Genomic DNA, 22519 nt, shown 5'->3' on the forward strand with positions numbered 1-22519 from the left:
TTGTGCAGATGCATATTAATGGGGTCTGGATATATATAAATGTATGTGTAAGCCTCAGGAAAATGTCCCTCATTTCTGTTAAGGTAAATGAAAATTGGTATTAAATTTATTTTACTGATCAAACATATCCAAAAATTTATCAAAAAGAAAGTAATTTAACAAACTTTAGCATAATATTCTATTTCACATACACAGGACTTCCTGATTAACATATACAAAAAAACATAACCAAGCTAACTACAAGTACATACATGCATCAGAGAAAAAAATACAAACACATAATTGGCATTCACTTGTAACCAGTTAGAAAGTTTTTCACACAACTCGACCTCTTATTTACTATACACAATTTAATGTAGCAGGATTCAACCAACTTCAACACGTTTCTGCATTAGTTCAGTCTTCTACTTTAGTTAATACTTGTGTATTTGGTGAGATCAGCATGATCATGACCTCAGCTGATCACACATTCATTAAATCCATTTTAAACTGATTCGGTAGAACTGTACTAAGATCTACAACTAGTTAAGGAATCTCATCTCTGTTGTTCAAGAAGTTCTTCTAAGTGACTGCAGCGTTTCAGTGCTGATTCATGTTGGGACTTCAGTTTCTGGATAGTTTCATCCCTTTTAGCCACTGCTAATTTCACCCTGGAAACCAGATCACTTATAATGTTTTATGTCAATTCCAGTAAGAAAGGTAATTTGTTCCAATGGTACTGGCAGTCTCTGCCCCAAAAAAGTTGCACATTCAAATTCTGCTTAAATAACAAAACAGACCTCTTTGTGTCAGTCACCACCACTATCTTATACTTTCCATAAGCAGAGGTATAACTACATGCTTTAGCAACCATGACAAGTTCAAAATCTCTGTAAAAGAACAGTTACTAAACCCCATCAGTAGGAAAGGCTTCAAACACTGCCACTTAATAGTTATTTTTATAATGCGGAAGGTCGCATACTCTGTAAGACACTTTATTACTGTTGCTCAGTTGCGAAGACTGCTAGAGTTGTGAAATTTTGACAATAACAGTGACCTGCAATTTCGTGTGCCTTTTCCACTCAGTTTTCCCTATTATTTAATTTATTGTCCCTGACTGCATAGTTTGCTTGCAAGTGTACAACTGCAGTGTACTATTTGCACTAGTCAAGCAGCAGCCTGCGTACACACAAGTGTCTCTCAACTTCTCTGATGAAAATTCTCAGTCATAAATCTGTTGTGGAAGCATGTTGTGGTGGTTATTATTTGTAAATATGTTGAAGAGACATTTGAATTTGGTAACGGACACTATTATGTGTTATATGTTATAAAAAGAGACAAAAATGTAACTTAAATAGGCGATTTTTATGTTTAAGCAGCCAGCCTATTTATAATATTATGACATACAGAAAAAAAATCTTGAACAGTAATGGCCAAGAATGAAGTTAATATGGATAGTTTAAATATTGTAAGATCAACAACACATTATAGGATTTGAGATTTAACGGTAGTGAGTCAGAAGGCAGCCATCTTCAACAACACATTCTTAGGAAAAAAAAAACCACAAATGGACAAGGGCAGCACAAGGAGCATGATCAAAAAGAGTAAAATTAAGAATATTAGGAAAATGTTAAAGTAGATTTTCGAAGTAGGATTTGAGGTTCTTATGATGGCAGGCTGCTGTCCAGGCATGTCAAGCCTATGGGTGTACTCCTGACGAAGATTCCTAGTTTCCTTCAGCCTGTAAAGGATGACCTGGGACTCAAGATTCCTAGTATGTACAGTGTGCCCTGTAAGTGAGATCAAGTCAACAATGCGAAGACTGGCAATTCCATTAAGACCAGGGTCATAAGCACCAGTGCCACATCTGTCAGAAGCATCCAGACAAGTCAGCCGTAACCAAATACAACATTAATCTGGGCCACCACACTCAACTCCAAACATCACAACCCTCTTCACCAAGTCCAGATACATGGACCAAGGGGTCCTAAGGAGGGTTGTTTCCTTTACTCTCTTTTTCTTTCATGTCATGTCATGTCATTTCCTTCCTTTCTGGCTAGGCTGTGATATGCCCCTCTTTTATATTGACTTCCGTGCCCTCGCTTGATCCTTACCTTATTCCCCATTGGTCTGGTCAAGGTTCTGTCTTGACTGACTGGTTCCTATATCTCAAACTGATTCCTTGCATGTGACTTATTCATCAGTCTGATGATGGAGGCAGCAAGTACCTCTGAAATATTGGTAAACATCTACCAGACTATATGGAGCTAAGACCCAGAAGACAGCCATACATATTTTTTAACTTTATTTCTTACAGACAAAAATACATAATAAGGAAAATTATAGAGAATAAGTACCAAAAATGTTTTAAAGAATTAAGACAGAATATTAAATTTTGCACAGACATGGCTCTGGGAACAAAGTTTAAAAACAATTTTAAATGACTTCACTTACTCACATATGAAGTAAGTGTATCCATCATACCTATTATACACTTGCTGCAACTGCTCTTCCTTATCTGTCATCATTCTTGCTACCTCATCTACTTTGCTAGAGAGCTCCATCCTGTGTCTGGTTCTCAGTTCCGCCATTTCCTCTCTCAGTCTAATGTTCTCATGTTCTGCAGCAGCCATCTGATTTATAAATTCTCTACGAACAATTTCCTTGACCTCTGTACGCTCTCCAGATAATCTGTCAACAATCTGTAATGAAGCAAACATTCCAGGCACACAAAATTTCTATTACAAACTTGACTTATATGTCTAGAATATGAATACTACAATAACTATTTCATCTGTCAGAGTGCACTGCAGCAGTAAGATGAGTTTTGATGGATGAAAATGTGATGTCACAAAGTTATGAACATGGTTGGCCACTAGATTTTCCTGATATGAGTCAAGTATCACTGCAGGAAAAGAAAAATAATAAAGTCACCTGTGTTACAAGAGGTGCTGAACATATCTCTGTGACAGCTGCACTCCAGTTTATGAGTGAATGCACTTTATAACAGAAATGATAAATAAAATTTATTTTTTTGGACACTCATCCTTCAGCATCCTATATGCATGAGTAAACTCTCTTTCAAAAGACAGATTGCTCACTTTCAGTGACAACAAAATTAGTATTATAAGATAAAGATTACAGTTATGACAGACTTTTGACAATGATGATAATAAGATAAATGACGCACATTATAAATATATGTGTGCCTGAACATTCAGCAATGGTCAAGGTCATTCAAAGACAGCCATTTTCAGATAATACGTGTGAAAGAAACAATAAACAGTTTGTAATGAATCAAATGGATATATGTACAACATGAAAACTTACAATGACAACTATAAATGCAAAATTGACAGGTCATGGGTGGACACTTTGTATACAGATAATTTTCTCTCTTTATCTATGTGACAATTTACATACTAGGAAAACACATTATTGTGCTTCTGCGAGACATATAATCAAACAGGAATGCTGGAGGATCTTCACCAAAAGAAACTCAAACTGAAATGGGGTGGCATTTGGATGGGTGAAGGTTGATTTAATTGAAAATTTATTGGAAGAGACCAATTAACTATCAAGGAGTCTATGGTTTAAAAATATGTTACAGGTTTTTGTTATAACATAATCAACCCATCAGACGTGGTTTCCCCAATAATGGTACTACATTAAAGTCTTTAATGATAAACAGAGATGAAACACTAACAGGAAAAGGGTGGACACTATTTAACTACGGACAATTTCCTGTCCTGATTTATGGAAAATACACTGTTGTGGTTCTGTGAAATATAATTTAACAGGAATGCCATAAGACCTTCACAGAAAGAAAGAGACAGGTGATATGAGAAAATATTATGTTTCACCTGCCCATCCAGCAGCTAGATGCAATCAAATATACAACTGCAAACATCTAAAAAAACATTTTGCTCATTTCTTTCAAAATTTACTTTGCATAATAATTTTAGTGTATCCTGACTCTGAAGTCATTATATACATACCTTCCTAGCTTCTTCCAGTTCCTTTCCTAGTTGCCTAACATTGGCTTTTAGACTGATAACCTCATCTTCTTTCTCTACTAATTTACCCTTTGTCTCATTATACTTGGTTTTTATTGATTTCTCTGAATCTTCCAAGTCTTTGACTTCAGCATCAAACTTCTCTTTTAATCGTCTGAAAACATACAGGATGCAAGTATCTGGTCAGCACTATTAGATACAAGAACTTATGTGATCCACTTATTTACTTTCACATGAACCATTTACCTGAGTCTATTGTCCATGGCTTGCTCCAGCTCTACCCTACTTCGAGTTGCATCACTTTCCAGCCTCTCTATCACAAGCTCAATCTCCTTATCTCGCTCTCTTTTATACTGGTTCCTTAACTCAGATTCTTGTTCAGAAATATGTGTCGCTAGGTCTTTCTTATAGCTGTGCATCCAAGCTTCTTTCTCAATTTCTAATGCTTCTTTAAGAGATTTCACTTCATTCTGTAGATGACAGAAGAACCACTCTTTTATGATTGCTACAAGTCAGTATGGCACAATATGCATGAACACACATTCTTAGCTTGCAGCCTTCCTTAGCTTCCTCTAGCAAATCGTGAGGTAATAATCTCACACAATCTGTAACAGCTATGAATCTAGTCCAAAATAATTAATAAACTACTATCACTCCAACACTTCATTACATCAAGAGAACATATGGGATCAATTGTATTTCATATTGAATCAGAGTGTTCCATAATGTTCATGAGAAAACAGAATTACCTCGATATTTATACTGCTTACTAGAATACCAAAACTATTTATTATCTTATAAAATTCCACCAGCCTGATGTTTCCTTGAGCATGCCTCCATTGTCTCCTTATGTTCCTGTTTCAGCCTTTCTATAACCTTAGCATTTTCTCTAGATAAATTCTGTTTAGTTTCCTCTAATTCTTTGCTCATTCTTGTCTCTTCTTCTGCAAGTCTTTCTTTCTCTCGGCGGATTTCTCCTAAGAACCTACGTCGTCGTGCCTGGTATTCCAGTTCCTCTTGCTCTACTTGTTTCTCAATTCTGCATAAAGAGATAACAAACTCTGCCCACAAACCAGATAACACCAAGTACCATACATTTGACATACAACATATCCTATATCCTTTCAGTGAGGAGATAACAAGAACTAAGGTCATAAACCTGGAAAGAGTACTTGTTGGAGTCCCTGTGAAAATGTTGGGTTTAGGCATAATTTCATCCTGTGATATTCAAATATATGTACTGAATTATCAGGCCTATGGAAAGCTTCTGGGCAATAAAGACTGGCAAAAGTATGTAAGCATTTGTCAAATTTCCCTGAAATAAAATGGTAGACACTCTGCAAATAGTTAAGTAAAATTACAATCGGTTGGACAGGTAGCATATACGGAGAAAACAAGAAATGCACACAAAGTTTCAATGTGGAAGCCTTGACAAACCAATTGAGTATAGTAGAATGATAATATTACAGTTGCAGAGAGCTGAGTGGTGATGAACTGAATTGAATCTGAGCAACTTATAATATGACTTAACACAGGGATTCAGAAATAATACAACATATATCTACTAGTTATAAAATAGAATTTTCTCTGGCTTAATACAAATGACCCCAGTTACCTCTGGCTGAGTAGTTCCTTTTCTTTGGCTAATGCCTGTTCCTTTTCAGCAGTAAGTTGATCTCTGAGCTGTTCCATCTGTTGAGATGTTTTCCGAGAGGCCCGAATTTCAAGGTCATCTAATTCCTGCTTATGCAACAACCTTAAGTCTGATAACTCTTGTTGATGTCTTGTATTCATTCTCTCAAGTTCTGGCTCTAGGCTCTTTACTGTCATCTCCTACAGAACAAATTTAAAAAAAATAACTAAAATCCTGTAAACAAACAATTTTGCAACTCCAATTAGAAGAACCTTCTCTGCCATCTGGTGTAGGCTGTCTCCATTTTAGGCAATCTAAGTTTTATAATTTTTTACCCCCCATTCTGTCAACCAAACAATGAAAACTCAATAGTCAGAAGTTCTAAGTACCATCTACAAAAGGAACAGTCTTCACTGGAAACACTAAAGGAAATAATCTGAAACCACATACATAATTACTGATTATTTAATTTTTAGTTTTAAATATAATTATTTCCTTGTGAGGTTTATAATGTGATGGCAATGAGGAGACAGAATAAGTAAGTATTAGGAATTGCTGATGGAAAGGAAATGATTGGAGGTTAATACATGGAATGTATGTCAGTTTTCTGGCACAAAAGAGAACACTGTAAAGACAAGAAAAGAAAGGTGTACTCAGAGTACATATATCTTTTTGACACGTTCTTTGTAGTTTTGCATTGATGTTTCCTACATTTCTTGCAAGTACAAATTTATTTTTTAAAAACTAATTACATGATATATATCACACCGAATATAGTGGAGATTCTTTTTCCTTGTGTTCTGTTTAATATTAACCGCATGAAAAAATAATTCAAATCGATCTAATGAGATTTATATATTGTCATATTTTTTATGATAAAGTTCAATATCAGCTTCATGTACAGTGACGATTATTTTGGACTGATCCAAACCAACATTAAATTTTGACCAACAACTTTTAATATCAACCTCAAACACCAGATTTAACTAAAATCTGTTCAGTAGTTTTGGAGATAAAACATGCTGTCCGACAGACAATCTATGCACTTTGCACAATGAAAGCTACTTCAGTATTCTAGCCACAGATCTTCCAAATGTGAAATAAGTAACCTGTGCACAGTTACATATAATGAAAGTGATGTCAACCTTGGGACAGAAGAGAGAGAGACAAAAACAACAACAAGGAGAACCATCATGTCATAAAGAGAAGAAGATCAAAGAAACGTTAAATGCTCATCTGTGTGCAAACAAAGAAATAAGTGAAAAATTGTCATCCTTTCATCCTTAGTGCTGAGGAATATAAATCAAGATGCTTTACAAATGTATGGGCACTGTCACATAAATATTCTCACAAAGATTGCATCTGAACCTTTTAAAACTTTCCTAAGGTTGCACGATTCAAAGATGGATGCTGCAAAAAGGAGCATTCTCTTGTTCTCAGCAAAAGTTCAGTTCATCCGACAGACACAGCTTTTCTCTATAGGATTACGATGTGTTAGGTGTTATTCCCTGCAAACTGCATTAACCACACACAGCTGCTAGTCTACTGTTTAATACAGTGGATGGAACAGAAATACAGCTGTTTGGGAAAGGAAATAAAATTCACATTGTGTTTATTGTATGTCATTAATTGTCATAAATGAATTTGACATAACTGATTATTTTATTTATTTTTTCTAGAAACAGTTTCATTAGTCACTTAAGTAAAGAAATAATTTTAATATAATTATACACAGCATGCCTTATAATAAGATAATCTCCATTTATTGAAAATCTCAGATTTTTTTTAAGGAAAAGTCATTCTGACAGAGATTCATTAAATAAGATTTTATTGTATTATAATCCAATGTAACAAATAAGTACGCCAAAAGTTGTCATTTACATCTAGGAGGTCTATCCCTGTAACTCAACTGTGAAGACATGCTGGTAATGTAGATTTGAATTGTGCCCAAAAAACAATTTTTCACTTTTTTCATCTTCATACATTATTCAACAAAATTTTTATATATGCAGATTTTTAATAATCATGAATAAAAATGAGTTCAATGTTACCTTAATCTTTTGTGTCTTGTTATCAATCCACCTGTCTCTGCGAAGCTTCTCACCAGCTGCATGCATTTCTCGTGTTCTCTGTAACTCTACAGAATGGCGTTCTTCCACAGCTTTCAAAGTCTTTTTATGATTTTCCTCAGATTTCTTCACTTCGAAGACCAAAGATTCACACTTCTCACTAAGATTCTTTTTATCAGCTATCAACTGAATTAAATCAAGAATTAAAATATTAGATTTTTAATATCACAAAATAAACTATCTTGAGACAAAAACACTCATTGGTAAAGTGTCTCCCTTAAAAAGATAACAATTTTTAAGAAATTTCCTATTTTTATACAACTCAACAGTTGATCATCCTATTCATAAAAGCATACCCACCATTGGATCCAATCCTGAACCTTTGAGGCAGATACAATATCTAAAAATGGCATGAAACAGAAACTTTTGTAACACCAGATACATCATACCCATATGCAAAGAATAGTGTTGTGACAATGAAAGGGTTGAGGAAGTAACAGTAAGGGATGTGTTACTTAAATACAAGCTGTAGTCTATGAACACTTGAGCTAAAAAATCAACCACAATACAAATGGCACAATTTTCTGACATGTAAAGATTACTACGTATATAGACATATTGCAGCCTCTGTGATTAACACGTAATTCTCAAGAAATAAAATAAATACATGACTCCAATTTATAAATAATAACACACTTGTTATAAAAATGATCATAACAACATAACACTTTCATGGGAAGTGACACTAATTTTAACAGGTCTGTCTAAATGTTGATGATGACCTCTTGAGGTTGAAATGCATTTTGTACAAAGTGATATTTAATGTGTAGACAGTTTTGTTTGTATGCATGATTTTATATATCAATACTGTATGCAAGGTTTTAAGACTTTTATATCAATCACCTGATCAATGAACTTCTGATGACGGGCAACAACTGCTTCATATTCTTCTTTCTGCTCATGCAGTTTTTTCTTCACGTCACGGTTAATGTTCCTAGTGTTGCGGAGTGTGAGTTTTCGCTGTTCATGTAATGTCTCTTGCAATAAATTGAAGCTATTACTCTTCTCCTCCAGCTGTAGATGAAGTGCAAGTACTTCATGAGCCAAGTCTACCTTGCTCAAGTTAAGCAGTTCTTCCACCCTGCAGACAGGACATACATTCACTCACAGAAGGTGCAAATTTTCAAGTTTAACATGCAACGTTCATAACATATTAATACTTTTCTCCTTGCACTTTATAAATTGTTTTAAACTGCCAGCAAATGGTGATTTTACGAACAACATATTCTACCAAAGAAAACTTGTCAATGGCTAATCAGATTTTCATAAACTGGTATGGAGGTTATGTCATTAGAAGCTAGTCCAAACTCTTACTTCTCAATTTCCTGAAACTGGTATTACCATGGGTGATGGATGCTCAAAGCTGTGAGGTGAGAGGATGAATCTCTGCCATTATACCATTACCCATGATCTGTGAAAATTGATATAATCTGCAAGAACTAATAACGTCTCAACAAACCATCATTAATGATACTCAAAGTCACAAGGATGGAGTGTAATCCTCTACCATGACACCATCTATTACTGATCACAGGAACTATTCATGCTGCTATCATCACTGCTCACACTACCATCAGTGATCATGGAAATTACTTGTGCTGCAATCTATCAGTGTCCTGGCTACCCAATGTTATGCAACCATGTAGTTATGGTAACATTAGAATAAAGTATATTCTGTTGAAGGAAGTATGAAGATTTCTGTCTTCTGGGTTGTTGCGCTGTGTAGTATGGTAGATGTTTACCAGCGTTTCAGAGGTCATACTGCCTCTGTCATCGCCCTGATGATGGAGGCAGTATGACCTCTGAAACGCTGGTAAACATCTACCATACTACACAGCGCAACAACCCAGAAGACAGAAATCTTCATACTCACCACTGTGAAAACCTCAAATCATACATTAAAGGAAGTAAATTATTGATCACTCTAAACAACTAATTGACACCATAACCAAGGTACTTCTTGAAGTATGACAGAACTATATTGTCACAAGCACTTATGACACTAGGCCTTAAAGTTATACCCATCTCCCAACCCAACGGCACTGTAACCAGCTCAAAGCAGCTGGCCAGCTACATGCATGCAACATGTCTACCTCACACAATGTTCCATAAAGTTTAGCCAATGGTTCAAAATGTAACTGGACAATCCCAAAGCTTGTGGAGAGAACTGGAGAAAAATTGTAACTTCCAGAAGTATCATAGATTCTTTGGATATCAGTTGCAGTGATCAGCCAGCCCAGTTGTAAGCCAGCAAGTGAATCATCAGGACATAACAGCAGCAAGTTACTGAGTAGTGAGGTGATTGTAGCAGTGTATTATGTGTGTATGCATGCAGTCATAATCAGCATAGTTTGTCATTTCAATATTGTAGTGTTTACTCAGATAACATTCTTATTCACAACATGAGCATGAACATTTTGTTTTAATCTGTCCTAAGACACAAATGGTAAATTTTAACTACTGAATGCATACACACACACACACAAGTAAAAGGTTTAGAATTTTGTGGTCATCACTGAGACTAAATTGTTTGTTCATGTCTGTATAGTCTGTCCTAAGAACCCAACTTGCTGTTGCACTGTGGCAGTCAGCACTTCTAATCAGAAAGTCTCCTGTCTGCAAGTTTGAATCTCAGCCAGAATATTCAGATTTTTCAAAGTGTTTTTCAATTCCTTGAAGCAAATGTGAGGACACTTCTTTGGAATAGCACAAACGCTTTACCCACTCATCTCTTTGAAGTCCATGTAACTTCTGCAGGTGACAACATGATTTTATAAAGTATTCTGCTTAAAGCTTGATTTAATAAAACAAAATTCACCAACCTGGGCATTGTTGTCAACTTCAGGTCATTATTTTGGGTTGTATTATTCACAGTTTTGAGTTCACCTTTTGCAGATTCTAATGTAGCACCACAGCCTTGTTCCACTTTATCAAGATAGGTCAAAATATCACTAGGGTAATAAAAAAATTAATACAACCTTAACAGATTTAAATTCAATGCAAACATAACCAACTACCATTATTGGCATGGGAGAGAACATATGTATACACTAATTTAATTACAAGATAAATTCATAAATATCTCACCACAGTTTCCCACTGGTGACTGAAACATTCTGTGCGCTATCTAGAACATCTGTGTTCAGAAATGCTTCACTACCTGAAATTTCAACATTAGGAGATAATTGTAAGCCATCCAATTTTAGAACTGAAATTAAACAGTCATCAGCAATAACATTTGAGAATACAACATGGTATGGCAAGGAAATGGTCTAATGTTTTGTGAAGTAGGTGTGTTGTGAAACTGATACATATTCTTCAACATTTTCCTTTATCATATTTTGTGGCTAAAACACACACATTCATGCTAATATCAGTCCACTGGGGATGACAGATGCAGAGTGAGCTTCTTAAATGTGTATTTTTTAGCAATAAAAAAAGACACAGAAAAATATCCAAGAATATGTAACAGTTTAAAGCAAGGTATTGTATGTGAAAAGATTGTAAAATTCTACAAACTCAAATCTGTGTTTTCAATATAGACATATATAACATGTGGAACAAAACCTCAAAATAGGTGAAGATAAAATCAAAACCATTTATCAAAAAGAATCCAATAATACAAAAGGAAATTTCAGTTATAGTTTTCATCTATGAATACTTTCTGATTTATAATATTCATCCCATCAATTGTGGGATTATTTTCTATACAAATGTTCTCTTCATAAAAGAAATGGAAATACAATATATACTGTTTATAGTAAGTTAGGAAACGTACAAACAGTGTAACAATTTTGTGTGTCTGACAGAACTGGACATTTGACCTTCAACCAAGGCAACCACAATAACCATGAAAACCAAGAATATAGCTAAGAGATTCCCCATCCAGCCATTACGCACACAGAAATGCACATAGGTCTTCATATAAAATGTCCATTATTACTGTCTAATTTTAGCTAAAACTGGATTGTAATGACAAATTTTAGTAAAAATCCCCAGCAACAAATTTGATGAAAATCCATTAAAATGTTTTAGTAGGTACTCCACAGGTAAGCGAACATGACTAGAAATTCATGCATGTAAGACCAACCTATATTTCCTCTACAATTTCAAGATCATCCAGGATAAACTTAAAGTTATTCAAGAAACTGTATTATTATGGAACCACAAGGTTCAACAGCATCACTACTACACTGCTTATTCAAACCCAGCTCAGTCTAATTCAAAGCTTCAAAATCTTCAAATACATTATAATATTTTACCATCAATAACTGTGCTCTCAAGAGACATCCATAACATCTCCCATTCCTCGACATAGACATTCACCGGAAACCTGACGGCTCATTAGGCCACAAGGTGTACCGGAAACCAACCCATACCGACCTTTACCTCAACTCCAATTCCCATCACCACCCGTCCAACAAACAGGCCGTCCTCTCGACCCTGGTACACAGGGCTAAAGCCCTTTGCGACCACGACAGCCTACAGAGTGAACTGGAGGCACTCACCACCACCTTCAGGAAAAACGGATACAGCAACCGTCAGATTCAGAAAGCTCTCAATCCGCCTGCGAGGCTGCCACCGCCTACTGAAAAACCAGCCTCGGTTGCCTTCCTGCCCTACGTCGGGACGACCTTCAACCGCATAAGCAGGTTGCTGGCCAGGCACGACATCAAGTCTGTTGGTCTTCCGCCAAAGAAAATTCCCAGTTTTCTCCGGCCGGTAAAGCACGACCTAGGACTGAAGATGCCTGGCGTATACAGAGTTCCCTGCGAGTGCGGAAAAGTCTACATCGGCCAGACAGGCCGTTCCGTTGAGGCCAGGATCAAGGAGCACGAACGCCACATCCGGCTCGGGCAGCCCGAGAAATCTGCGGTTGCTGAACACCGCTTCAACTTGGAGCACAAGATACAGCTAGAGGACACTTCTATCCTCTCCTCAAAAACCGGCTACATGGACCGGTTAATCAGGGAAGCCATCGAGATCGAACTTCATCCTGATAACTTTAACAGGGAAGATGGACTTCACCTGAGCCGGTCCTGGAAGCCTCTGATCCACACACTCCGAGGACTCCGAGAACGAGCAAGAGTGCGCCGCTAGAACCAACCAGACCAGTAACTCGGCCCCTTTCAGGGCCTTTATCCATACAACTACACTCACCTTTCTCTCTCTACTTTCTCTCCCTCTCCCACCCTCGCCCACGTGCTACCATTGGTCCACTCCCATACCTGCTCCCATTGGCTCGGGGCAGGCTACACCTTTCACGTCCCTGCCTATAAAATCCAACTCCTCACACCCTATTGGCATATTCATCGCCCTGATGATGGAGGCAGTATGACCTCTGAAACGTTGGTTAACATCGACCAGACTACACAGCGCAATAACCCAGAAGACAGAAATCTTCATATTCACCGCTGTGAGAACCTCAAGTCTTACACATCCATAACACTTTGCGTCCAAAATTATTTAATTAAATAAATAGACCTCAAACAATTTTGACTCTTATGGAATCCTACACTAGAAATAGTGTATTTCCCAGAGTATATGAAAGCATTCTTTGCAGACAATTCATTATATATATCTATAATTTGCAAAAACTGTCACACATTTTTATAAAATCCTATTCTAAACAGCTTCACTTTAAAAAATACATATTTGAAATCCAGAAAATGTCCCATGAACATACTCATCTCCTGGCTCTTACCTAAAATAATAAAAAAATATTTTCCTGCATTTACATATCAGTTTTCATATTTTTTCTTATAAATTACTGTGCATAGCTTAGAACTCACCAGAACATGTTTCTTCTTGCTCCAAGACCTTAAGTATGGAGATAATGTCATCATAAGTTGAGTTCCCTGAAAGGTCAACATTGAACACATTCAGGTCATAAGTATCATGTGGCAGAGATGTAGGTGCAGGTAAATCATTTCCCCGATCCAGTGGATAAGGTATGTTACTTTTCTCAAGAACATCATGTTGCATGCTGAAAACTTCTAAATTTAATTGTAAGGCTACTTTGGGATCAAGTGATCGTGCTGATTCTTTAGGAATGTGTCTGATCTGTTCATGTTGTTCTAGGATTTCCAACTGTGTATTTAGCGATGATGTTGGTGATTCTTTGCCTGTTGAAGCTACAGAACATTCAATATTCAGGTCTGCTGATTTGTCATTTTCTTCAGATTTGCTGACATTGGACATCTTATGTGAAATGTTACTGTTTCCTAAAACAGAACAATAAACTAATTTTCACTGATGCACCCAAATTCGAGAAATAAAATCCCAGACTTTTATACTTGCATACCAAAAGGCATAAAAAATGCCCATTTTTTAGTTCAGAAACTTAGCTAATTTCCATACAAATTGAATGTCTAATTCCAGATAACAGTACACAAAGTAGGATTTGAGGTTCTCACAGTGGTAAGTATAAAGATGACTGTCTTCTGGCTTGTAGCACCATGTAGTCTGTCATCAGGGCATTGATGGAGGTAGCAAGGACCTCTGAAATGTTGGTAAACTTCTACCAGACTAAATGGTGTGACAACCCAGCAAACAGTCATCAACAGTATGCAATTTCAGAGTCTACATTAATGTCTGAAATTCCTGAATGTATAAGAATACAAATTTCTTTGTGACTTAAAATCAAATGTAAAGTCAATTTAAAGAAATAAAAAAGTATTTAAAATTTACAGCACTTTCAAAACACATAAAAATAATGGTTGGATGTGAAAGTTACCTGAAAAATGGAAATTGTAATACAATCAAGGAAATGCAATGACATACTTAAGTGTTATTTAACTTACCTTCAGAAACCTGTGAATGGTGATAAGTCACAATTTCTACCAAACTTCACACATACAAACAAACAAAATATCACTGGTTTATAGTACTTAATTTATAAAATAAGACAGCAAAAGCTATGAATCTCATAATCTAACCTTCAAATTCCCCATGAGATGACGAAATTTTTAATTGTTCAGAATCAGTTTCTTCTCTTCTTTGACTAGTAAGAAGTGACTTCTTTGTGGTTCTCAATTCCAAATTAAGAACTGCATCTGATTTATCTACATTCACTCTATGACTGTCAATGTTAGACACAGAACACCTTTTATCACTTCCATCAACATTTATGCTTGATGAACCAATGTCTTCATCTACTAAAGAATTCAAATGAAATTCTTGCCTTCTTGGTTTACCAAAATGAACTCTGCTGTCACTGTCATGTCTAGCTCTCATACCAAAACGTTCACAGTTGTCAGAACATTTAGAACTGCACTTTTCCGTTGCCAAATTCATTAAAAGTAAGTCAGTTTGCCTTTCAGTGTCAAAGATATGAGCCTTTGGTTCTTTAACAACTTCACATACTGAGTCTTGAAACCAATGCTGAACTTTGATATCTCCTACGTAATTGAAAACATCATCAAATGCATTACATGTTCTACTTAAAACTGCTGGATTTTGTGTATAAAGGTAATGCTTGAGCTCCAATTCATTTTGGCACTGTTCATTGAAATTCTGTCTCTTCTCCCCATGCTGAGAAGAATACTGTGTGTTCATAGGAATTTCATCCTTTATGTTTGAACACTTCTGTGTAATAAACATATCTTCAGTAACATTATTAACTAAGTTTCTTTGACATATATCACTCCCATCTGAAAAAACCATAGAAATCAAATTTTTCATGCTACACATATGACTACTGTTCCCATCTTCCACACCAGAAACTAGCACATCATTGTCTAGTGAATGGGTAGTTTGGTTCAAATACTGCAGCTTATCTACTGGACTATAAACATGATTAAACGTTCCAAACAAAATATCATCATTGTTTAAAGTTGGTTTGCTTGCAAGTTCTTGTTTAAGAGGAAGTATAGAAGGTAGTTCTGCTGGTTGTGGGTCATGAGCCTTTGCTATTATTTGCTCTCCAAGACTTGTCTCTGAATGGCATTGCACATTGGAACAATCACTGCTCAAACTTTCAGGTTCATATTTGTTGCAGAAAGAATTCTTGATTCCAAGTTTGTCACAACAGTTTTTTAACTCAGTTCCTGTTCTTGTACATCCTAATAGTTCAGATGTAAGACACTCAAGTTGAGATGATGGAAGTATGTGTGTTGCACCAAAACCATGATCCAGCTCTGCAAAAGAAGAATATTTTCAAACTAGAAGTTGATTTTAAAAAAAATTCATCTTACACTAAAAACATTCTTATACTTTACACGAATTTGAACTCTCACAGTGTTGTAGCTAGTCCATGAAGATGAAAAAAAAGAGGACATTGAATGATTTGTGAAATATTTTATACAGAAACAAAGTGCTAGGATGATTTGTAAAACTGTGAATTTAAAAATGAAAGATTTTAACTATAGTTCTAGATTTGGCTACAATATATCAGTTTGATATAACTACTCTGAATTATGGTTTAACTGAATTTATCTAACTGGAGATATATCTCACTGCCTTGTACATTTTCATAGTGTAGTGATAAACTAAGCAGAGTGACAACCTTAACACCATCTTTGTAAAGTAATTTAAAACACCATGAATGTAACTGTAAGTGAACCTTTAAGCTTGAGCCTTTGAGAATATGTTTGATTGTGCCTTACATCTTTAAATAATTAATAATAAAGAATTAAATTACTTGAATACAAGCTTTAAATGGAGAATGAATGACTGAAATTTATTCAAGTGTTTTACAGTTCCAAGAAATTCCTAAAAGGTCATGTTTATATCCTGGATATTTAATAATTCATTGTCATAGCATGAATGTGAGCCTTATAATATTTAATTAAAATTTTTGTTCTGTAGTTCGAGAAATTTATAAAAAAAAATGCAGGTTTCAGTACTGGACAATCATTTGATCGCACTTTATGTCAGCATTAACATTTTGTATGAAAATAAATATCAAAATGACATTTGAATAATTAAAACTAGTTCAGTTCAATGAGATTTTTTAAAAGTCAGGCTGGTAGAATCACTTTAATTCAACATGAACATTTGTGAAGGAATATCAGCTTTAAGTGGTACCTGAATGTTAAGTATTTATACTGATATTATTCACAATTCAGAGACATTCTATAAGTATCTGGGTTAACCTCTACTATATGATAATAGGGAATTTAAACCCCCATACTACAGGGTTGGCAGATGGACTTAAACTCTCAAGTGAACAGTTTAGTGGTATGTTAGTGTGATGCACAACCAATTAGACTGCATACAGTATACTGCAATACAAAGAAAATGAAAGAAAGAAATTAATAACTTCATTCTTGAATGGGTCTCACACTTAAATTACTTAGGATGTGATAAAAAAATATTGCTTTTATAAGGACAACAGTAATAAGTAATACAAATTTCAAGCTATATGTAGTACAGTACAGAAAAATACAAAAGACACTACAAGGAAAGATAAGACTGGAGACACTAAAATTTTATAAAGTTCAAGCAATATCAACACTTTCACATGGAGCCGGACATGGGTGGACATTAAAAACTAGAGATAAAATCAAACTTAAAATATGAAATTCTTAAGAGAAATTCAAAAATGTATAAGAATTTAAGTAAAGCTGTTTCACTATATGCCATGTAGGTGCTTGGGAGGAGAGGAGGTATAGCTCCTACTCACTCTTAACCTCAGCACTAGATGGGGGTGTGGTAGAAACTAGAAAAAATTAACACAGGCCCAGAAGCATTAAATGAAAGAAACAAAGTGCCAAGAGAAATTCAATGACAATGTGAAATATGTGGAAGGTGGAAGACTGACAAAAGAAGTCCTGAATTATCAACCTATAGGGAGGAGAGACCCAGGATGACTGAGAAAGATATAGAGAAGCAGAAACAGGTGACAACCTAAACCTTGACACAAGATGATAACACTAGAAGGATAATTTAATCTTCAAACTCCATTACACATCTGCTGCAGGACAAGAAACAGACGTGCTGTAATGCCATTACTGCTTCTATGTGGCACCACTTAGAAGTTCCCATAAGCATGCTTGGAAAAGGGCATCAATACTACTAATATTACAGTACAAATACAATAATGCTGATATTATGGTGTGTGTATATATAAAGTGACACCAGTATAAAAGTATATTGATCCAGTTGATATTATTATATAAACTATCATATCAGGTTTACCTATTACAAATGAAATGGTATTAAAATCAGGTAAATATGAGAGTACCTTCATGGTCTGTGATGCAGACACTAACCTGTTACATTATCATCTGTCTGTCTGTCAGGAAGTTCTTTTTCAGTTGCACAATTATGAAGATTTTCACCTAACAAAGGAAATTTTGCAGGAACCTTATTCCTATGATAAGTATCATCACATTGTGCATATGCAATTCTTCCTGATGTTTCAACACATTCAGATGTTGTTGAACTTGATACTGAATGGTCACCTCCAGAAAAATATGAGTTATTGGCAGAGTGGGGTCGCTTCCACCCACCATTACATGTTTCACTATGCCCACGTACAGCCTAGAAGGAAAATATATACAAAAACTTAAACAAACTTCATCCTGCTGACTGTCTACTATAAAGGCTATCCTGATAAACAAAAATTCTGCATTTCAAAATATGTAATATTGAACTCTAAGGAATAAAACCAAATGTATGTATCAACAAAGTTGTTGCTACTATAGAATGAGGTAGAAAAAACTGAGAAAATAAAACATGAAAATGGAGAATTATATGGATTTTCATATTAGCAAATTAGTCACTGTGCATTACCCTCATATTTTATACGCATAACTTTGCCATTCACTGTATTTAAAGCAGTTAATGCATCTTTTGTGAATGTGGTATGGGTTATATCAGAGAAATAACCAATTTGTGTAATGGACAGAACATATTATTTAAACAAATTAAAACAGGTATTGATGGATCTATTTAAGATGGTTTCTAAAAATGTTGGAATATCTATTTAGCATCTATAAATATTGTCAGGGTGATTAAGTCAAGAAGAATAATATGGGTAAGGCATGTGGCATGCAGAGATGGGGCAAGAGGTGTGCACTGGGTGTTTGTCAGGAAGACTGAAGGGAGGAGACTGCTGGGGAGACCTAGTCGTAGATGGGAGGATAATATCAGGGGGGATCTACAGGAGATAGGATTTGAAAGCAATTGGATTTTCTGGCCCAGGACAGGGACCGGTAGAGGGCTTTGGTTAATTCGGTGATGAACATTCGAGTTCCCTAAACCATCTAGTTAGTTTAATGAGGATGATCAAGTCATAACAGCAGACAATGAAAATAACTTACACAGATGTATATACAATTTAAGTGAAACAGCCAAATGGTACAATATGAAACTCTCTACCAGCAAATGAAATGTTCTTCCATCTAGTAGGAAAGATGCTAGAAGAGTTAAAATTGTTATCAACAATAAAATGCCTGAACAAATATTGAGATAGTTTTCTCCATTTATGTTATTATGATTACTGGCTAAAATAAATACAATTATACAAATATGAAACTTCATAAGTTTAGGAATGCACGTGGAACTGTATCATGAACACTTCTCTGAAAGGTTCAGAAGGAGATTATACTTAAAGTAAAATAAATCCAGGTAGGCCACAAAATAATAATAAGAACAATTTTAATATAATAAGAATAATGTAATAATATTTTAATGTCCACATATACATTTAAATTTTAAAGTTCACATTAAACATTAAAATATTTTATATTTGAAAGCGGGACAGACAGTAAAATTATCTAATGAATATAATGATAATGACAACTGCAACTGCTTGGCACATTACCTGATGCCCAAATGTAGACATAGCAGACATTGGTCGTTTCACATGATTATTAAACACAGGCACAAAACGGGAACTTGCTTTTCCAATATTCAGTTTTGGACGACATGTAAGACGAATCTGAAAATGTTAGTACAAAGTTAAATTAACAAAATATTAAGAAAGAATAGTCATAATATTCATTAAAGCATACAAATAATAATGAAGACAAAACAAAAACTGAATTCTGTACACTGTTGCCTTTCCTGGTATTATGCATTAATTGGGTACACCTGATGCAAATTCAAGGGGAACAGAATGTCTTCTGTGGAAGTTTCATTTATCTCCATCTGTGTGACTTACATCATCTGTAGAGAATAAGTTTCTGAAAAATCTCTCATTAAAACAGAAGTCTAAATCTACATGAGTATTTCAGTCAACTTATGTTGCCAGTCCGCTGCAGAAATGTTTACCTCTCTAAATAGGAATACTCATAAGAAACTTTACATTCACTGTCCTCAAACTACAGTAAGTTGTTCTAAAAGAACTCCACGGTTCTCTGAGGGGTTTATAGGATTTATACACATACATTTTTTGTATTGCATATTTCATTATCAACATAATCCTAAAAACTATATATTAAAATGAAATCTGTTTCAAATTATCATATGTTGCACTAAACAGCAAGGAAGTATTTTAAACATGTGCATTTTACATGGCAGTCATTAAGAGTTGATAGCAACATCTAGCCATAACATAACATAACATCACCCTGCATATTTGATGACTATAAAAGCAAACTACACATAGGTAGCATTTATTTATTTCTACAACTTGAACAAAGTAATCTGTAAAAGTTGAATTTTGGACTTTGTCCAACATCTACATTTCATTGAAATTATGACATTTCCGAAGCTGGATATTCTTTCATCTTCAAGATAAAAAGAAGTTGGAGAACACAAGCTCTAGCTGTTTGACCCCTGACTGAGCTAGCCTCAGACCTCGGGGCTCAACCTGGAAACCATATAGCAAGGGTTTCTGTTAAACCCCCCACATGAAGACATGAGATGCAGCTTTAAAATCTTTGTAATTTCCTTGAAATATAGATGATGGACAAAGTCCAAAATACCACTTTTAGAGATTATAATGCACTATAATCAGAAACCTTCAGATTTCATTAAATACCCTAGGGTAATAACAGACTACTTTCACCTGAGAGCCAGTTAGTTGAAGGTCAGGTTTATCTTTGTCCTTCTTTTGGCACAGTACTGCACATGTACTAGACCTGTATGAGAACAAAACTAACTCAAGTTACTACATACTTTGGTGTTTGGTAAGAAATGCTTCTGTCAGTACATTTGACTTAAGCCCTTCTTATAAAAATGTAAAAATAATGACCAAAATGTCACCCAAATTAGAGATGGAGAATATTTTATCACAACCACAAATTATTATGGAGACCCTTGTCATTATTTGTGTTATATTTTTAACCCTTCTTCTCTTCCCATTATTTCCAGCAATTCTGATGCTGAATATTTAAATTTTTTAAAATGTTCCTTCTCTTTGTGACTCTGAAACTAAACAGGCAATTTGAAGCCTCGGGGCATCAAATAAAATCAATATTATATTACCAAATGCTGTTCTGAGATATATGCTGCCCTTTCAAATTATACACTTCATTTTAGTTTGTTTAAAAGGATATTCCTCCCTATGAAAAGACATATATATCCAAGAACATTTTCAAACAAATTCTGCTATACACAGTGTCAACACAAGAACTGAGAATCAACTTCACAGAGCAATTCAGGAAAGTGCATATTATACATGCATGAAAATTGTCAACAGTTTACCATAAAGTTTAATGAGTCTTACAAATAAAATTACACAAAACATAGTAGCATTAAAAAGATACTTCATTACACACTCCTTCTGCTTAGTAGATGAATTTCTAATGTTCACAAACATACATATGTTCAGTAAGGTTTCCTTGTCTTCATGTGTAGTGTAATTTACCTACTATATGTAAGGGGTGACATAGATGGGAGGATGTCAGGTGAGATCTATGGGAGATAGGAGATGAAGGAGACTGGATTCTGTTGGCCCAGGACAGCGTCCGGTGGAGGGCATTGGTGAATTCGGTGATGAATCCTTGGGTTCTGTAAGCCATCTACTTAGTTAGTTATAATATGTATTTTATTAATACAATATATTCCACATCCTACTGTCAACTGACTAACTTATAGATCCATGGAATATAATAAGGACGAAAACCGATACTGCACCTCTAAGAATAACTTTTGTTAAGTAACTGACAATAATTATTTATAATTTAATTTAAACACCAAAAGTTAAGCTTACAAATACGTAAAGTAGTACATACAGTCTATCAGAATGAGGTTTGCTAGTAGTGTACGCTGTCTGTAACATATTATCTGGATTTGGGAGTCTGAAAGACAATTTTCAGGACGACTAAAATTAAAAAATCTCAACTTCACATTAAAAGGAAACTGTTTACAACACCATATTGTTTACAACATTACATGTGGCGCTTGTGGACATTTCTGAAACTAGAACAAATAAATGACAGTCGTATTTCGAAAACATGGATTTCCCGGCTACATTTCAAACACAACATAAATATTTATTGTTATGCCATATAAAGGAACATCCAAAATTACTATTACCCTAATAATCTGATAAAGTGTGATAGTCTAAACCATATTCTATGTCAATTACATGTCTTTATTTTATGTACTTACGATGCAATGCGCATTTCGATCAGCTGATATTGGTGATTGTCATTTGTTTATGGTTCGTAGTGATGCCGAGGCTGCGCAATGTCGAGGTGTTGCGCATGTAGACAAAATATTGGTTAAATGTAGCTGTTTTAACACTTGCCTTGATAAATAAAATGTTGAATGACCAGTACCCTGTAATAATGACGTTAAATTATAAAATCTGATTGTTTATATTTTAAAACTACACATTCTTCCAGTTATTGGGCAAATGCTAATTT

The 22519-nt window shown here is 35.1% G+C and overlaps 1 protein-coding gene across 8 annotated transcripts; it reads right to left on the bottom strand.

Moving 5' to 3' along the window:
• Positions 1 to 88: 88 nt before the first annotated feature.
• Positions 89 to 22346, bottom strand: dila (centrosomal protein dilatory). Of its 8 annotated transcripts, none has more exons than XM_022073024.2 (16): positions 22263 to 22346; positions 20716 to 20788; positions 19528 to 19644; positions 17972 to 18242; positions 14696 to 15895; positions 13550 to 13981; positions 10845 to 10917; positions 10580 to 10708; positions 8601 to 8838; positions 7680 to 7883; positions 5611 to 5828; positions 4809 to 5034; positions 4242 to 4465; positions 3978 to 4149; positions 2434 to 2681; positions 89 to 650 (listed from the first exon to the last, which is right to left on the bottom strand). In XM_022073024.2, the coding sequence occupies exons 1-16, from the start codon at positions 22274 to 22276 to the stop codon at positions 536 to 538; spliced, it is 3954 nt and encodes a 1317-aa protein (XP_021928716.2). In that variant the 5' UTR covers positions 22277 to 22346; the 3' UTR covers positions 89 to 535. The 8 variants fall into 8 exon arrangements, with proteins under 8 accessions (XP_021928716.2, XP_021928714.2, XP_021928717.2 ...); XM_022073022.2 differs by lacking the exon at positions 22263 to 22346 and adding an exon at positions 21884 to 22041; XM_022073025.2 differs by lacking the exon at positions 22263 to 22346 and adding an exon at positions 21884 to 22040 and having other exon boundaries at positions 13550 to 13615.
• Between the last annotated feature and the right edge of the window lie 173 nt (positions 22347 to 22519).

Source organism: Zootermopsis nevadensis, unplaced genomic scaffold (genome assembly GCF_977971745.1).
Source record: "Zootermopsis nevadensis isolate Lab colony 2312 unplaced genomic scaffold, Znev_1.0 Znev_ptg000019l, whole genome shotgun sequence".
In the NCBI taxonomy this organism is placed as follows: domain Eukaryota; kingdom Metazoa; phylum Arthropoda; class Insecta; order Blattodea; family Termopsidae; genus Zootermopsis; species Zootermopsis nevadensis.

Coding starts and splice junctions, on each gene's coding strand:
- dila (XM_022073022.2), bottom strand. CDS start 21,930: ATGTTACAGACAGCGTACACTACTAGCAAACCTCATTCTGATAGACT. Junction 5,829..7,679: donor ACAAGACACAAAAGATTAAG/GTAACATTGAAC, acceptor TTTGTTCTGTAG/GAGATGACAGTAAAGAGCCT. Junction 5,035..5,610: donor AAGGAACTACTCAGCCAGAG/GTAACTGGGGTC, acceptor CTCTTTATGCAG/AATTGAGAAACAAGTAGAGC.